The 20,071-nt window shown below is 30.2% G+C and overlaps 1 protein-coding gene across 2 annotated transcripts; it reads right to left on the bottom strand.

Annotated features, from left to right (window-relative positions):
* Positions 1 to 13,450: 13,450 nt before the first annotated feature.
* On the bottom strand, positions 13,451 to 19,830 carry LOC18612082 (DNAJ heat shock N-terminal domain-containing protein). 2 transcript variants are annotated; one of them, XM_088809419.1, is made up of 10 exons: positions 19,473 to 19,830; positions 19,222 to 19,290; positions 18,595 to 18,723; positions 18,385 to 18,514; positions 17,806 to 17,926; positions 17,028 to 17,109; positions 16,086 to 16,139; positions 15,961 to 15,999; positions 15,087 to 15,186; positions 13,451 to 13,781 (listed from the first exon to the last, which is right to left on the bottom strand). In XM_088809419.1, exons 1-10 carry the CDS (start codon positions 19,698 to 19,700, stop codon positions 13,651 to 13,653), a joined length of 1,083 nt encoding a protein of 360 aa, XP_088665545.1. In that variant the 5' UTR covers positions 19,701 to 19,830; the 3' UTR covers positions 13,451 to 13,650. The 2 variants fall into 2 exon arrangements, with proteins under 2 accessions (XP_088665545.1, XP_007048743.3); XM_007048681.3 differs by lacking the exon at positions 19,222 to 19,290 and having other exon boundaries at positions 19,473 to 19,827.
* Between the last annotated feature and the right edge of the window lie 241 nt (positions 19,831 to 20,071).

The raw sequence follows: 20,071 nt of genomic DNA, 5'->3' as shown, positions 1-20,071 counted from the left end.
GAGAGTGTTTCGATCATATAATATAGTATCCACGAAGTTTTCATACGATGGAGGCAAAAAATATAAAAGAATTAGGGCTAGGTCTTCATCATCTATTTTAACATCGATATTCTTTAAATCAAGAATAACTCTATTAAATTCATTAATGTAGGTATTAACGGACGTACCTTCACTCATCTTGAGAGTATACAATCGTTGCTTCATATAAAGCCGATTCGTCAGGGATTTAGTCATATAAATACTTTCGAGTTTAAGCCACACTATAGCAGCAGATTCTTCATCCGTGACTTCTCCTAGCACCTCATCAAACAAAGCTAAGAGAATAGCACTATATGCTTTCTCCATAAGGTCATCTTTCTCACCATCAGATAAATTCGAAGGAAGATACTCTTTTTCCTTCAGTGCCTTCAACAGTCCTTGTTGCACTAACAATGCGCGCATCTTAACACGCCACAGAATGAAATCGTTTCTTCCATTAAACTTTTCAATCTCATACTTGGTCGACAAAGTTGACATAGCGAGATTCAAATTGACTCAAGACCTTGAAGCTCTGATACCAGTTTGTTGGGAAATTACGGAAATATCTCTAAAGAATTGCCCAAGATCTAACCCAATCAATAGAATAAAGAAAGAAAGAAATCAAGTACACCACAAGAACACAATAATTTACGTGGTTCGGTCTTTTGATGACCTACGTCCACGGGCACAGCAACAGAGAAAAATCCACTAAGAGGAAAAATCAGGAGATTACAAGAACAGTCTCAAACTTATAACCCTTATCCCACGTACACCTAAATCACTCTCTCTAAATCTAGGTGATGATTATTCTTTAACCCCATAGGGTCCTTTTATAGTGCCAAATACAATAACCTTATACTAATATAATTAGAAATCTTATTCTAATATAATCAAGAATTATTATTCTAGTCTAACTAGATTTAAAAACTATTTTATAAGGTATACTAATTTAATTAGAATTAAACAATTCTAATTAAATCATAATTCAAGACTATCCTAACAATGTAATATAGCAAAAGTATAATAGAGTATATTTTTAAAGGTAGACGGTGCAGTAGCAACGAGAAATGGCATAACAATTTGTAGGGTAATGAGAATTAATTATTATATTTTGTGACTGGTTTAGAAGGATGGGGTGGAGAAAGAAAGGAAGATCTGACGAGGGAATAGACACTGGACAGAGACAAGCCTAGAAGAACTAATATAGTACAAAACTAATTGTGGTGTCCTATTTCTAGACTTGACTTGAGCATGGGTTCGGGCTGCCTTCGTTTGAAATATTTGTTCACTAGTTTTCAGTAGCTATCCTCGGACCCCTTGGGGATAGCTCATGTCCATTAGACAAGAAAAAAGGGATCATTGCGTGTTTGATACTTCCATAATTGTCCCTAACAAATACGTAAAATGAATCAATAGCATGACCATACATTTTTTTTTCTTTTGAACTTGAAGATATTGTCTATAATCGCGATAAATATAGACATTAAACCCTCCAAAAATCCACCTCACACTTGATGTGTTTTAAGTTTTTTAAAGTACACAATCATGACATACACGTCATCATTTAAGAGTTTTTTGTTTTTTTGGAGCAATGCCAAATTTTAAGTTGATTGATGATTTCTAACTCATATTTTGATTCAATAAAATTTTAATTGTAAAATATTTATTGAAAGAAATAACGTTATTTATCAATGTAATATAAATATCAAGTATATATATATACAATATGTATGCATATATTCTATCTTTTTATATTAAAAAGTATATTTTTCAAAAATGTAAATAGTGAATGACATATATATACTAATAATTTATTAAGTCATCCTTAATTAATGATTTTTTTATTAAATTAAAGAATCAACTAATTTTTATTTTATTTCCTCATTAACAATTGAAGTTCTTATTAAAGTAAATTTTTCTTAATTAATATTTTATTATTAAATTAAATATTAACTATTTTTTATCTATTTATTTCTTTATTAACATTGAAGTCTTTATTGAAGTAAATTGTTCCTAATAAAATTTAAAATTTTGCTATATCAAGAATTAGAAGTAATCTTCATGATTCTAATTGTCATAATTATAATCCTCATGATTTATTTTCAATCACTTATACAAGAATTCTTTAAACAGTAGCTATAAATCAGTTTATAAGGACCGCTGCCGCTGTAGTTGAAGTCAAGATAAGAATAAGTTTCAGGCATTTTAACTAGGATATATCAGATATAAATCCAAGTGTAGAGATGAAAATATTACTAGTATTTAAACGTTAATTCTTAAGGCACATGAGGAGTTTATTGGGGAGATCTAATGTTAAAATTACTACATACCTATATATCCATATTCCAAGTATTATTTTTTTGATTACCCAAATCAGTAATTATTTAAGCTCAACTACAACACAATCATACTATACCGGCTTCATAGATAAGCTATAATGATTTTTCCTATTTATTAGTTTCTTTTATGTAGATTAATGTTTATATACACAGTTGAAAGATCCATGTGGATTCTACATGATTAAATGAGACACTAGGAATAAATTATCAGTCTTCAATGGAACCCTGTGGACAAACTAATTGCATTTGATCTTAAGAATATAAATGGTGGGGAAAATTACTCTTTTACTTTATTTGAGACTGCGTCTGGAAGCTTAAAAGTGGAAGGTTCATCAACACCCCTCCTTGAATATTCCCTCCATCTTAGCGCTGCTGCTGCGGCCTTCCTTGCTCTCTCTTTCACTTCCTCCTCTGCAACAACAAATCAACTTGAGTTAAAACTTTCAGCCTTAGCAGAGTTCTTCAGACAATCAGTTTATAATACACAGCCAAAAAGGCTGAATCATAGGTATGCATGTGACCATGCATTGGTTACAAAAAGCAAAAAATAAGAAGTATTCAAAACAGCTGGCTTCCATTTTTTGACAGTGGTAAAAACTGAAATGATAAAGCCACTTCAACCTTCCATTAGTTTAAGCTCCGCCACTAATTTTTTTATATCAGGGCTCTAATGAGGTACACCTGATAACAACTCTACATCAAAAACTGCTGATAACTCAACTAGAATGTCGACCATAGTATGTTCATTCGTAATAAATGTAGAACAAGTATTCACCAATCCAAAAAACATACCATTGGTCACAGGACGAATATAGGAGATTTCTATGCAATGCAGGGTGATGAGAATTGCTAGCATCAATAAAGCAATGCCATTCCACAGTGCGCCCGAATAGTATAAATCAGTACGCATAAGCTCAAGGAGGCACTATCTAACACCAGTATGTTCTTGGAATGGATCCAAAATTGTTTATGCAAAAAGTAGCTCAAACAGAAAATCCTGTGATAGTGTTATTGACTTACTAATCTAGGTGCATAATGCTGATTGGCCCGGGAAAACACCAAAAAAGAACTGCTGCCTTACGCACTTGGTAAATTTTAGCTTAATAAACCCTTAATTTCAAGTGTCTTATCATTATGTTCCAAGGAGATGGCCGTTCGTATTTTTTGTCTAAAGTAACATGATTCAGAATGGATACATCTACAAATTAATATAGGAAAACTAAAAGAAACTTTAGCTGAAATAGTCCATAGTGTGGTTTCCTTCGAAAGGAGGATATCATAAACTTCTGGCAAAAAGGTAAATATTCCGGTTTCAATATGCAGTAAAAAACATCTGGCCATTTTTATGAAACATATGGAAAAACAAATTTTGGAATTGTTAAGAGATTGCCAAACTTGTATGCAGAAACATCCACAAATGTTAACACATCAGAAAAATAAAAAGAATTGAAAAGAATTCTGAAAGAATTAAAAAGATCACATGGTTATGGAGAGGCATATGATTATATTTCCTTCGGGTACTTCATGTACCATTGCTTTATGGAGAACCTGGTTGATTTTTGCGAAGGAAAAGCCGTCTCTCCGACTGAAAGGGCATGCTAATGGTTTGATATAAAATTGATTGGATAATAAGACTCTGGTTCTAAATTCTCACTGTAGAATTATAATAGGGATATGCTCATCCAAAAGGCATCAATCTTTAATATTAAGATGTTATTTAGCTTAGCCTTTAGCTTTTCCTTTATTATCATTCCAAGTACTGTTGATTTATTTAGTGTTTTTCTTTTTTTGGGACTTTATGATGTGTGTTTGACTCTTGAATCTGAGTCAATTACAATTTGGGAGTAAAAGGTGCCCTTGAAAGTTTCGGTACCTATTAGCCAGTGGATGTTGATTCAGCCAAAAAAAATATTATTTTTGGTTAGTATTGTAGACAAGATTTCGATATATCTTTTATTTGAATGTCTCGTGAAATTTTCTTGTCATATTAGAAGGATTGGACAATCAACAATGCGATCCAGATCATTAGTTTATGCGCCAAAGAAATTGAATTAATGACTCTCGAGAGTTGTAATACAACATGAATTTACTTTAAAAAATTGAAGTTGGATCAGATAAGATTTAAAGAAAAAAACTGAAAATAAGTTTTGGGGACTAAAAGCAGAAGTTGGATGAAATAGAGTTCCGAGGGAACAGTCGGGAATCCGGAATTGTTGGAAGACCATAGCCTTTTCAGAACTTTCCTTAGGATTAACCCACCCCGTTATTTAGGTGAAATAAAGTCCAATAATAACTAATAAGTATTTGCAATGGCAACTTTTTACATCAGTATTCTTACATATGCATATATCTCTCCATGCATAAATGAAGGTAATGTAAAGGACTTTTTAATTACTTGTCCAACGTTCCCTCCTCTGCTTTGCTCTGTGGGTGAGAATGTTGGAAGCTGATTAAAATATGTTTCTTTTTTTATCATTTAAGAGACACAAGAAAATGGGATCGTTTTCATGCTTGTGAGTTATTTTCGATCATCATCATCAAAATTAAAATAGGTCAAATGAATTGAAAGAGGTTAATTTTACAAAATCATCTTGATCTGCTGGCTGTTATATATATGATCATGATCGATAAGTTACATTTGGGTAAAAGTAATTATTTTTACACCTTTCTATAATTTCATATATAATTAATATTTTAACATAGTTGAATTTAACAATTTATTTAAATTAAAATTTTATTATTAACAAATAAAGATTAAAATTTAACAATTTACTTGTTCTTGTTATACATCAAAAATTAAAACAAGACTTAAAAATTAAAATATATTCAACATGCACTTTTTTTTGGCTTGTAAAAGGATCTGAATAATTTTTTTAAAATAATAGTATATGGATTATATTTTTTTTAATCTATAGAAATTATTAAACATATCTATTTTAGAATATAATATGAAATTAAAAAACTATGTAAATAACTTATTAAACTTATGAGCATAAATATAATAGGAAATAAAAAAATCTATGTAAATAAAAGAAACAAATTGCTTTGGCTTTTTCACCATAATGTACCGGAAGTGGTGCTTATAGAGATGAACCAAAGAATTAAAAAAAAAAACGGAAAGAATTTTTTAAATTTTAAATTAAAAGAATTAGAGTTATGTGCACTTTTCTGAATCAATTTCAAGATAAACCAAACCCTTAATTTAAGAAAAAAAAGAGAAGCTAAAATAGTTAGAATTCGTTGACCATATACTATGTGGGTATAGCTGAGGGTGGAATGGAAAGGACCAAAATTGCATAATGAGAAATGGATCAAGTAAAGAACGAAAAATAAAAAGGAAAACAAAGTTGAAAAAATAGTAAAACTTTTTTATTGCAAAAAGAATTTTGATTTCAGATTTGAATTTTAAATTCCAAAAATTAGAAAAAAAAATGTATATGCAAATGGAATTAAAGTGAAATGCAAATGAAGTGAGAGAGAAAAGAGTTTGAGATTTCTAAGAAAGAGAAGACAAAGGAAGGTATTAATAATTATGGAAAAATGAAGGTGAATTGATGGAAGCATGCATTTACGCAAATATTACATGGAGAAGACTTGAGCTCTAAAGTCTTTGACTGTGATTGTAGTTAGACGACAACCGCATTTATAAGATAATTAATAGGACAAGATAATTTGATGGAACATTACGATCATACGTTAAATGTTTTGTCTAAAATATACATAAATCTCTGTCATTGTTATTGACTTATTATTCATAGACTCATGTATCAAATTAAAGGGATCAACCCCGTTCGTGGTACGTATAACTTATCCAATTAACCTCTTTTTCTCGACTAGACTTGGAACCACGCAACCAACAACTGCCCTCACTGTAATGTTCTACATGAGAATTGTGATGTGATCCTCTTCCAAGACCTTAATATATATTGATTAGTTATTGTTGGAAGAAAGGAGAGTTAGATGCTTATCTGCTCATGTCATTTCATTTTCGCAATCGTCTTCTGTCTTTTTCGTAGACTGGACTTTGTCTAATGAAGAGTAACTAAGGAGAAATGAAAATCATTAAAAAATAATAATTTAATTATGATTAATTTTTTATGACTTTTTTCTATTTTATAATTTAAACATCCAATTTGTTTTTCTTTCTTTCCATGTTTCCTAATTAATTTGTTTTTTGTAAGAGAATAAGAGAATGGAAGGAATTAAAAAAAAACCTACAGCAATAATTATATTTGGGAATTTGCCCCATTTCACGTTCAAAAAATTTAATCTTCTTATAAATGCAAAGGAAGCCAAAATAAACATTCGTTCAATTAAAATTAATTATTTATTAGTACCAATTATTCCATTTGCCTCTTTATTCTCCACTTTTTGTACCTAATATGAATAAGAAAAGATTATTGCCTTCTATTTTCGTTTCTTTTATCTACTTTTTTTCTTTTTTTTTTTTTTTTGTACTTTTCTTCCTCCGAACGTATGTAGTATAGCAAAAGTATAATAGAGTATATTTTTAAAGGCAGAAGGTGCAGTAGCAACGAAAAAGGGCATAACAATTTGTAGGTTAATGAGAATTAATTATTATATTTTGTGACTGGCTTAGGAGGATGGGGTGGAGAAAGAAAGGAAGAGCCGAAGAGGGAATAGACACTGGACAGAGACAAGCCTAGAAGAATTAATATAGTACAAAACTAATTGTGGTGTCCTATTTCAAGACTTGATTTGAGCATGGGTTCGGGCTACCTTCATTTGAAATATTTGTTCACTAGTTTCAGTAGCTATCCTCGAACCCTTGCCGATGGCCTATGTCCATTAGACAAGAAAAAAGGGACCATTGCGTGTTTAATCCTTTCATAATTGTCGCTAACAAATGCTTAAAATGAATTAAAATCGTGACCATACATTTTTTTCCTTTAAACCTTGAACATAATGTCCACAATTGTGACAAATATAAACATTATACCTTCCAATAATCCACCTCACACATGATGTATTTTAACGAATCCACAATCAGGACATACATGTCATCATTTAAGGGTTTTTTTTTAGCAGTGTCAAATTTTAAGTTAATTGAAGATTCTAACTCTTATTTGATTCGATAAAATTTCAATTGTAAAATATTTATTGAAAAACATAATATTATTTATCGATGTAATATAAATATCAAATATACATATATATATACACAAGTGTATGCATATGTTCTATCTATTTATATTAAAAAGTATATTTTTCTAAAGTGTAAATAGTGAATGGCCTATATATACTAATAATTTATTAAATCATCTTTAATTAAATTATCTTTTAACTTTTCATTTGTACAAAAAAGTACAAACTAATTAAATTATTTTTTAAAAAAAGATACTAAATATTCTCATTTCATTGGAGTAATCCAAGTATATCTAATAAAAAAATCTAACGTTAACAAAAAAATCCTTTAGTTCGACAACAACAGCCACTAGCATACTTAAAAAATAGAATGTACATACCCAATCCTTTAAAGAGGCATATAATCTTTGTTAGAATAAAAGTCAAGAAAAAAATATATTACTGTACAATTCCACCTTCTACAAAAAAAAAAAATCACTCAAATATACAATATAAACAAAACCATAATAAAAGAGACACATAACCCAACAAACTCCACAATCACAACAAACTAAGATTTCCAAAATCACAAAAAAAAGTAACAATAGCCAACCTACAGTATTGGACTTATGGGTTCTTTGACTTGGTCAGCGATTACGAAAAAAATGAAGATGCCAAGACAATGGTATTAATTATGAAAAAATGAAGGTAAATTGATGGAAGCATGTGCCCAAATACAAATAGTGACAAAGAGAAGCCTTGAGCTCCGAGGTCTTCCATTGTGATGGTAGTTAGATGACAACCACATTCATAAGAGAATTACTAGGACAGAATAGTTAGATGGGACGTCATGATCAGAGGTAGAAAGAGGAGACTAGTAGAATTTTGTCTTTTTTAAAATTTAAAACTTTATAATATTTTTTATTTTTTTGAAATTTTATAATTTTATTTTTCTTTTTTATGAAAAAATTTATAATTTTATTTTTGTAAATATTAAACTTTTAATATAACTGTTTTATAAACATTATTTTCGCCTCAACATGAAATCTTGATTTCATATCTGATCATAGTCATACATTAAATGTTGTATCTAAACATATATAAATCTCCATCATTATCATTGACTTATTATTCGTAGACTTTTGTATCGAATTAAAGGGGTTAGCCCCGTTCTTGGTACGTATATCTTACTCAATTAACCTCTTTTTTCTCACTAGACTTGGAATCAGTCTGCCAACAACTGCCCTCCCGGTAACATTTTACATAAGAATTGTGATGTGATCCTCTTTTAAGACCTTAATATGCATACATATATTGACCAGTTGTTGTTGGAAGAAAGGAGAGTTAAATGCTCATATGCTCATGTCATTTGATTTTCGCAATTGTCTTTTGTCATTTTCGAAGACCTGACTTTGTCTAATGAAGAGTAAGGAGAAATGAAAATCATTAAAAAAATTTAATTTAATTATGATTAACTTTTGATGACTTTTTTTAATTTTATAATTTAAACATCCAATTTGTTTTCCCTTCTTTCCATATTTCCTAATTAATTTGTTTCTTGTAAGAGAATAAGAGAATGGAAGGAATTTAAAAAGAAAACAACAGCAATAATTATAGTTGAGAATTTGCCACATTTCACGCTAGAAAATTTAATCTTTTTATAATTGCAAAGGAAGCCAAAATAAACATTCATTCAATTGAAATTAATTATTTTATGTACAAATTATTCAATTTGCCTCTTTATTCTCCACTATTTTTAACCTAATGTGAATAAGAAAAGATATTTCCTTCCATTTTCGTTTTCTTTTATCTACTTTTTTCTTTTTCTTTTTCTTTTTCTTTTTGTATTTTTCTTCCTCCGAACGTATGTAATATAGCGAAAGGATAATAGAGTATATTTTCAAAGGAAAAGGTGCAATAGCAACGAAAAATGGCATAACAATTTGTAGGGTAATGAGAATTAATTATTATATTTTGTGACTGGTTTAGGAGGATGGGGTGGAGAAAGAAAGGAAGAGCCGAAGAGGGAATAGACACTGGACAGAGACAAGCCTGGAAGAATTAAACATAGTCAAAACGAAACATGTGTATATCTCTGAACCTAGCTTGACGGTAAGGTTAAACTAATTGTGGTGTCCTATATATTTCAAGACTTGACCGGAGTGTGGGTTCGGGCTACCTTCATTTGAAATATTTGTTCACTAGTTTTCAGTACCTATCCTCGGACCCCCCGAGGCTAGCTCATGTCATTAGACAAGAAAAGGGGACCATTGCTTGTTTAATACTTCCATAAATGTCGCCAGTAAATACGTAAAATGAATTAAATGCCTGATCATACATTTTTTTTTCTTTTAAACTTGAAGATAATTCCACAATCGTGACAAATATAGACATTAAACTCTCCAAAAATCCACCTCACACATGACGAATTTTAAGGTTTTTAAAGTCCACAAATATCATGTCATAAATGTTATCATTTAACGTTTTCTTTTTATTTAATGTAGGGATGTCAACGGGTCGGGTATCTTGTAATTTCGAGGTACCCGAACCCTAACTCTATAAAAAATCAACTACCCTAACCCTATTAACTACTCGAATAATTTTAAAATTACTATCCTAATCCTAATCTTATTGCATTTTTACTACCCTATAATTACCCTAACCCATTTAAAAACCCGATTAGATTAAAAAATTATTAAAATCTTCTTCATAGGTATCCAATTACCCGAATCTGTATATATATACAATAATATTTTTCTACCTATTTCATCAAATTAACTACTAATTAAATTAATAAAAATAAAAATAATAAAATTTAAATTTAAATAATCAAACACAAAGATCTTAAACATTTATATAGCATGGCGTGGCAAGTTGGCAGCTAGGGAAGAATAAGGGCCGAAGGCGTGGGGCTTGGGGCAACACCGTGGCAGCCGGCAAGGCATGGCTATGGTTGGGCGGCTAGGGAGAAAAGAATGATGAAGGAGCCGAGCCGGCAGTTGGGGTATTGGGGAAGAACAACTGAACAAGGATTGACTAAAGGAGTGGCTACCGACTAGAAGAGAAAAAAGAAAGAAAAAAAAGAAGTGGCTAAGGTTTTTATTTTTTAATCTTTCTATCTTTTTTTTAACATCAATTACATAAACATTTCACATTTGGATTAGGAAATTGTGAAGTAAGTTAATAGTCTTTTTCTAATAAGCACAAAAAACAAATTTTGCTATATGAATTTTATAATTTTATAAATTATAATTTTTATAGTATTAATATAAAATAAAAAATAAATATATATTAAAAGTATTATAGTGTATATACAAAATAGTAATTATATTTTTTATAAATAAATTCAATTTATATAAAATATAGTTATTAAAAGACCTTATAATTTAATTAATAATCATAATTTTATTAATTATATGAATTTGTCTTTAGTTACATGAAATTTAAAAAAAAAGCTAAGTTTCAAAACTATGCTACTCTCACAACTCCTTTTTAGATAATTAACTTTATATATTATAAATTTATATAAACAAAAGTATATATATGATTTAGTAATTAATTTATACAATAGTAATTATATTCTTTATAAATGAACATTATATATAATATAAAGTGTATGTGTTAAAAGACATTATAAATTTTATATTATAAAGTATATATATTAAAAGTATTATAGTGTATATACAAAATAGTAATTATATTCTTTATAAATGAACCCAATGTATATAAAGTATAGATATTAAAAGACATTATAATTTAATTAATAATTATAATTTTGTTAATTAATTTAATTAATTATATGAATTTACCCTTAGTTACATGAAATTTAAAAAAAATAGCTAAGTTTCAAAACTATTCTAATCTCACAACTTCTTTTTAGATAATTAAGTTTATATATTGTAAATTTATATGAACAAAGATATATATATTAGTTAGTAATTGATTTATATATTAGTAATTATATTCTTTATAAATGAACATAATATATAATATAAAGTATATGTGTTAAAAGACATTACAAGTTATAGTAACTATAAAGTGTGTATAAATATATATATGTATATATTACAATTAATAATTTTATAAGTTATAATTTTTCTAATGTTAACACAAAATAAAAAATAAATATATTTATATTTAAAGTATATATATACTAAAAGTATTAGTGTATATATAATATAGTAATTATATTTCTTAAAATATTACTCAATATATATAATATATATTTAAAAACATTACAAGTTAATTAATAACCATAGTTTAATGAATTAATTTAATTAACTATTTGAGTTTGTCTTTAATTACATGAAATTAAAAAAATAGTTAGATTCCAAAACTATTTTAAAGTCAAAGACTCTCTTTAACTATATGTATTATAAGTTATAATTTTTGTAATCTTAACCCAAAATAAAAAGTAAATACATTTTTATTAAAAATGTATATAAAAGTAATTATATTTCTTTGCAATATGATATGATATTCATATTATTTAAACATAATTAATAATCTAATAGTTTTTTTATTTATATATATATATTCATATCATCACATTAGTTATTTAACTAACTATACTTTAAATATATTTGTCAATATATAACCAAGGAAATTGCTTGTCAAGATGATTGAGACAATAAGTGTTTCCCTTCTTTGGCCTGGGTTCGAGTCTAGACACCATCAATTTTATTCAACTATTTAAATAATAAAAAATATATATAAGAGAGTTCGAGACGAGTATTGGTTGAACCCGGTTAAACAATAGTTGGGTTCGGGTAACCAGTATTCAAAGTGTGATACCCGATCCAAACTTGTTTATTGGCTATCCCAATCTGATATAACCGGGTTGGGTATTCGCGAGTACTCTATAATAGAGTACTCGTTGGCATCCCTAATTTTATGGGTTAATTGTCAAATTTTAAGTTGATTGAAGATTTCGAACTCTTATTTTGATTCAGTAAAATTTCAATTGTAAAATATTTATTGAAAAAATAATGTTATTTATCAATGTAATACAAATATCGAGTGTATATATTTATATATACAAGATGTATGCATATATTCTATCTATTTATATTAAAAAGTATATTTTTCAAAAATGGAAATAGTGAATGACATAAATATATTAATAATTTATTAAGTCATCCTTAATTAATGATTCTTTTATTAAATTAAAGTAGACTAATTTTTATTTTATTTCCTTATTAACAATTGAAGTTCTTATTAAAGTAAATTTTCTTAATTAATATATTATTATTAAATTAAAATGTTAACTATTTTTTATCTATTTATTTCTTTATTAAGATTGAAGTCTTTATTGAAGTAAATTGTTCCTAATAAAATTTAAAATTTTGCTATATCTAGAATTAGCAACTTTATTCCATTGAATCATTAAATAATTTAAATAATTGTGATATTTACATGGCTGGTAAGCTTCAATAACTAAGGTGTTTGTTCAATGAAAACCACATGTATGTTCAATTAAGCTTTCCGTGTTATCATATTTTAATAGTGAGTTAATAAATAAATAGATTTGAACAAATTCAAAAAGTCATAAGTGAAAAAATAATTTTTTAACGGTAATGAAAGAAAATGAAACACCACAAAAAATTCACAAACTATTGGTACAATTTACTCTTAGAGATTTTAATAGTCATAATTATAATCTTCATTATTTATTTTCAATTATACAAGAATTCTTTAAACAGTAGCTAGAAATCAGTTTACAAGGACCGCTACCCCTGTACTTAAAGTCAAGATAAGAATAAGTTCAGGCATTTTAACTAGGATATATCAGGTATAAATCTGAGAGTAGAGATGAAAATATTACTACTAATTAAAATGTTAATTCTTAAGGCACATGAGGAGTTTATTGGAGAGATCTAATGTTAAAATCACTACATACTTATATATGGATATGGGATATATCCACACTCCATGTGTTAATTTTTTGGGCACCCAAATCAATAGTTATTTAAGCCCAACCACAACACATCCCTACCACACTAGCTTCGTAGATAAAACTATGATCAATTTTTCTAGTTATTAGTTTATTGTATGTGCATTAATGTTTATATACACAGTTGAAATATCCATATGGATTCTACATGATTAAATGAGATACTTGGAATAAATTTTCAGTCTCCAATGGAACCCTGTAGACAAACTAATTGCATTTGATCTTAAGAATATAAATGGCATGGAAAATTACTCTTCATTTTTCTTTATTTGAGACTGCCTCTGGAAGCTTAGAAGTGGGAGGCTTATCCACACCCCTCCTTGAATATTCCCTCCATCTTCGTGCTGCTGCTGCAGCCGTCCTCGCTCTCTCCTTCACTTCCTCCTCTGCAACAACAAATCAACTTGAGTTAAACTTTCAGCCTTAGCAGAGTTCTTCAGACAATCAGTTTATAATGCACAGCAAAAAAGTTGAATCATAGGTACGCATGTGACCATGCATTGGTTACAAAATGCGAAAAATAAGAAGTATTTAAAACAGCTAGCTTCCATTTTTTGACAATAGTAAAAACTGAAATGATAAGCCACTTCAACCTTCCATTAGTGAAAGCTTCATCACTAATTTTTTATACCTGATAGCAACTCTACATCAAAACCTGCTGATAACTCAACTGGAATGTCTACCATAGTATGTTCATTCTTAATAAATGTAGAATAAATATTCACCAACCCATAAAACATACCATTTGCCCCAGGACAAATATTGGAGATTTCTACGCAATGCAGGATGATGAAAATAGTTTATTTCAGGTTTCATCTATTATACATTCCTCAATTTCTCATCCCGATTATACCACCAGAAATAGCCATGTTTAACAGGCCAAATGTCCTGCTCGTCTCAAAATCATAAAATCCAAAGGTGACTTAGATGACAAATATCAAGGCTTCACAAAGCATTTATGAAAGTATCAACTGGCATGTAGAAAGGATTTGCTAGCATCAATAAAGCAACGCCATTTCTCAGCGATCCCTAATAGTACAAATCAGTATGCATAAGCTCAAGGAGACACTATCTAACACCAGTATGTTCTTGGAATGAATCCAAAATTGTTTATGCAAAATGTAGCTCAAAATAGAAAATCCTGTGAGAGTGTTATTGACTTACTAATCTACGTGCATCAAACTGATTGGACAGGGAAAACACTGAAAAAGAACTAAAAACTTCAAGGGGCTTCCTTATGTACTTAGTAAATTTTAACTTAATAAATCCTTAATTGCCAGTGTCTTATCACTATGTTCCCAGGAGATGGCCTTTTGTATTCTTTTGTCTAAATAACAACATGATTCAGAATGGATACATCTACAAATTAAAATGGGAAAACTACAAGAAACTTTAGCTGAAACAGTCCATATTGTGGTTTCCTTTGATAGGAAGATATCATAAACTTCTGGCAAAAGGTAAATATTCTGTTCTCATTATGCAGTAGAAAAAACATCGGGCCATATTTATAACACATGTGCAAAAACAATTTTTGGAATTGTTAGAGATTGTCAAATTTGTATGCAGAAACATCCACAAATGTTAAGTTAATGCATCAGAAAAATAAAAAGAATTGAAAAAAATTCTGAAAAAAAAGAAGAAGACTTGGACAAATCAACAACCTATTATTAGCAATTATCAAATTCTTCTACCTGATTTCTTGTATTCCTGTGGCTTGCCCCAAAGGTTGCTCCAGTATGAGTCAGTTTTACCAGAATCCTTCTGCCGTGTCATCTTTATTTTAGCTTGTTCCTGCAACAAGAATGAGAAGAAAAGGATTAAGTAACTGTTCATTTATTCTTTCCCACAGCTACTAATTTATATAGCATCTGCAGAGCCTGTTACACACCTATCCTCTAACAAGAATAGCAGCTACTGTATTTGGTCCTATCAGGAAAGCATTTAAACCTAGAATTTCCTTAATGTTATAGTTCCTATTTTCGGGGTGAAGTTATTTTGATGACATCCTTTACAATTCGATTTAATTAATCTAAACCAAAATTTCAGATACAACTAAGAAAGTACATCTAAGTACATGAGGTGCTTTCAAGTGCTGGAAGTTTTTAATAGCACCAGGAAATGGAGAAGCCTTTTAAGTCAATAGTTGTTGAGAAGACAATTATTCAAGAGGAAAAACTGCTGATTTGGCAGGTAGTCAGAAAGATTTGCTACTAAATATTTTGTTTCGTTTTCCCCCTACATGTTGAGATATTTCTCTTAAAAATAAATAATAGCTGGGACTTTAGAAATAAATCATCAATGAATAGAGAAAATTATGTCAGTGTAATGACTGGCACAAGAAGTTAGCAAATTGCTAAAGCCACAAAACTTTTGTTAGCTGTCAGCAGATAAATGCAACATCTAGGAAGCATGTATTTACTTTTAATAATAAAAGGGAACAATTTATTCTAATAACGGGATTAAGAATTACATTTTCATAAAAGTCATATAAATAAAAACTAACGGCCAATCAAAACAACATTGAACAAAGATTTAGATGAGAGTGATTATAGTAAGGATTCCTACCAGAACTTTTGCTTGCCTCTTTTCCCACCTAGAACATGCCTGCCATATAAAATTAGGTTTTAATAATATAAGAAAGTGTTAAAAGCAGAAATGGTATCATCACACAACATATGTATTACATTTACCATTCTAAATACATCCATTGATGCAGATCCCATTCCTGAAAGCATCAATGCGACCTGATGGTCCATTAAAAAGACTCAAAGTTTAGCAATCAAAGTAACAAGCCAGCATAGGTTAATGGTATGTCACTGAAAGACTAAGCACATCTTATAGTTGTTCTAAATATATAACTATGTTTGCACACATTTAACATTATTAACAAAAAGGAAAAAAAAAAGCATATTTACCAAGATAAAAGGGCATCTGTTTGACATCTAGGTGAAGAAGTTATATCCCTCATGTAACTGGATGCAAAAAATCATTTCTATCAAATTCCCTGATTCAGGGAATAGTTAAATTTAAAATGAGGCAACCACTGGTTTCACTACACAATGGGTCCTGCTATTCTGAAATAGTAGATAATTTTTAGCTTTCCATGTTCTAACTTCATGTTTTTGATGTTCAGCTACAAGCAGAATCTTTGTCTATCTTTCATTCTTTCTTTAACTCTTTTTAGTTTTTTTCTTTGTCCCCTATAAGTAATAGCTTATTGACAAGAAATTCTTTTCCCATTTTAAGTCTTGGAAAGATTCAGAACCAAGACATAACCAATAAATAGTTTAATGTTTCAACATTAGAATTTAGAAAACTGAATTTGCATTTGGAGCTACATTTTTTTTTAATAAAAAAGAAAGAAGTAGAAGAAGAAGAAGAAGAAGAAAAATATATCAAATATACAACTAACCAATGCTTCCATAATTTGGACAGCTTCAAACGTCTCGGCTTTGAAACCCACCATTGATCTAGTTGACTAACATTTGATCTATTAATCCCTTACTTTCTAAACCCAGAAGCCATCTAACAGAATTTCAAAAGGCTAAAATGTATGCTCATATTTGATCAAGAAGATTGATTTGTGTACTAGGAACTTGGAGAAAAGAACCTAACAGTGACTGTGTTCTTACATTCACTCTTTCTACCCTGCGCATTTCATCTTCAAGCAAGGATAATTGTGCTGCAGAAGTCCGATGGATGCAATCAACTGGGCTGAATAACAGAAGACAATGTTGATCAATAATCATGTAAACCATTTAACTAGCCATCTACTACAAGCAATAAAATATATTAAGACATTTTCTCCTACACATTTTTAACAACATTCCAGACAAGAATGCAAAGTCAAATTTTAGGGTAGAAACATTAATGAGAGGATATATTTTTATCCTACAGTAACAAAAAGGGGAGTAGAACAGAATCAAAAATCATAGATGATAATCTATCACAATAGTAAACTTCAAGCTGAGAATTTCAAAATTCTCCATGAATCAGGGATTCCCATGTACTATTAAATATCATGGAGGAAACTTTATGTTCATCATAGCTTATAATATGACTTCCACCATCTTCTTTACTCTTCATAATGAACAAATAACTAATTATAAAGTTCCTCTTACTCAGCTGGCCATTCGCCTACTAATAAGATCGATAATAGTAAATATGAAGGAGCTAAATGTTAGTACATTAACCACAGAAATTGTATCCACTCGACAACTTTTAAGCAAGTTGAGAATGGTAGTGAGTTACCACTGATAAGGTCTAGATACAACAGATCACCCACAAGATAATGCAGATGAGAATAAAAGCATAGAGCATTCTCCTTGTAATACATGTAGCGTTTTTAACAGAAAGTGGATGATATAGCATTACCACGATTGATGATATACCCCAGAAGCAAAAACCTACCAACTTTCTATTGCTTGTTCAATTAATTCAGGATTCCCACACTGACTATGTACTCTGGCTCGCCCAAAGTCTTCCTCAATTCGAAACACATCTGAGGCCACGTTGGCACAATTTTTGCAGCCTGTGAAGAAAATTCGCTCATAAGGGGTGTCAAATTAGAAACCTTGGTAGGATTTATACTATTATAATTGCTTCATTCCAATAGCAAGTATGTCTATAGCTACTGTTTTAGTGTCCACATAGAGATAAAAAAAATCAAAATAAAATTGGAATTTTACAGAACAGTATCTTGACAGCACATCCCCTCATACAATGGTTATCTCTAATGAGGTCGTAGGTAAGCAAGATATACCTCAATAAGAGTAGGCTGAAATAATGAATCTCCAATTCTTTATGTATAATCAATAACCATTTGGAAAGGCTAAAATATTTACATGGACATCAGAAGTTCAATGGAGATCATGATTATTCTATATACCAGGGGATAATCTAAGACACTTAAGCTATAAATTAATTATCATTAGTAAAGAACTGATAAAGTATGTCAACCAGATAAAACCTAGGAATGCAAACTCCTACCTATGCAACTAAACTCATCGACAAATACATGATCCTTTGGGGCAGAATCATCCATGAAAGGATTGATTGCAGTCAATGCATACCCATGAATTTCATCATAAACCATGCGCTGTACAGGGTCACTGAGAACCTGCACTGAAATAGTCCTATTATAGCAGTGGAAAACTAAATGTTTACATTATACATAAGTTCGTGTTGTATGGAACACACCCCATAGACCTCGTTAATGAACATGCAGAAATTTGTAGTCTCTGGATCATTGCCACTTAAGTCTGGATGACAAGCCTTCATGCAATTATAATAGGCCTTTTTTATCTCCTCTGGTCTGGCATCTGGAAGCTATGAAAACAGGCCAATCAAAATTAGATTCCTGAATCACGTCAAATGATAGTTACCTTCAAAAGATAAATATATATTGTACAAAAGATTCCAAATAGCTTTGATGAATATCCATTAAGCTAGATCACTTGCAAACATAAACTTTTTATCACTATCCATTAATGTTCACCTTCCAATAATTCTACCATGTACTTTAACCATTAGATTCGCTCCCGACAAATCAATGAATTAGAAAGAAACAACCAAGAATTACCAACCTCAGAATCAAACCAAAATAAACATTTTTCCTCAGGAAAACATTACTAAAGAAATGTTCATTTGAGGGCATCAACAGCCCCATATTCATCATATGGGAACCTAAAATTAAAAGATTATGGTTCAGAACACCAACAGTCTCCTCATTTGCATCTCATCTTGATTAACAGTATAACTACTGGCTAAATTGAGTTTTAATCTACGTATTATGTTGAACTACAATACTAGTAAAGTTTACTAAACCTCATAAAGGAAACCTGCGGCAACCGGAAATCCAAAGTTTGAACAGCAGCAGAGTAGACAAAGCGTTTTCTAGAGACAGAAGATATAAATTGCTGAGAAAACACAGCCTGATTCTGTGTTTATATCCAAATCATAGAAAACAACTACACCAATCCAAATAGTTGCAGCACTCACACTTCAATTCTTTCTTTTTTCCTACATTTTGTCATAACAAGAATACTAGAACTGAAAATAAATTGGAAAAGCATTACCAGACCAAGAACGGTATAGTAATCATCGGCAAGAGAATCAGTGTAAGCAGAATTCCCCGTTGCAACCTTGACTCTGCCACAACCTCTCCTTTTACCACCATGACCCATCACGCTCCAAGAAGCCCCACTCTTGGCCATGGCCTTCCATGAGCCTCTTTTGCACATATTTAAATATGGGTTATGGAGTTTGAGAGCATCTGTACATACAGGAGAGGGTAGCTGAGCCATTCAAAAAATTCCGTTAAAACCCAAAAAAAATCTCTCCTGTTCTTTTGGTGTTGAAAACAGGAACAGAGGAGAGTGAAGAGAGAGAGAGAAAAAAAAACAGAGAGGGAGGAAACTGAAAAAACAGATTTCTTTTTATTATTTACTTTTAGATTATTTGTTGTTTTGGATTATTGGAATAAATGAGAAAATTTTGGGGAGAGGGAAATTCAGGCGTAGAAGGGAGAAATGCTGAGATGGCAAAAGGAGAGCCATTTGGTTTGCAAGAATCTGGAGGGAGCTGAGTTGAATCAACAGAGTAAGTTTAGCACGTGTCAGCTTGTGGATAGTTGTTGTTGCCTCCCTCACTCAACACTCCAAGCAACCCCTTGCAT

This window comes from Theobroma cacao, chromosome 1 (assembly GCF_053813885.1).
Source record: "Theobroma cacao isolate CCN51 chromosome 1, ASM5381388v1, whole genome shotgun sequence".
In the NCBI taxonomy this organism is placed as follows: domain Eukaryota; kingdom Viridiplantae; phylum Streptophyta; class Magnoliopsida; order Malvales; family Malvaceae; genus Theobroma; species Theobroma cacao.
This window is presented reverse-complemented; position numbering and strand designations above follow the sequence as displayed.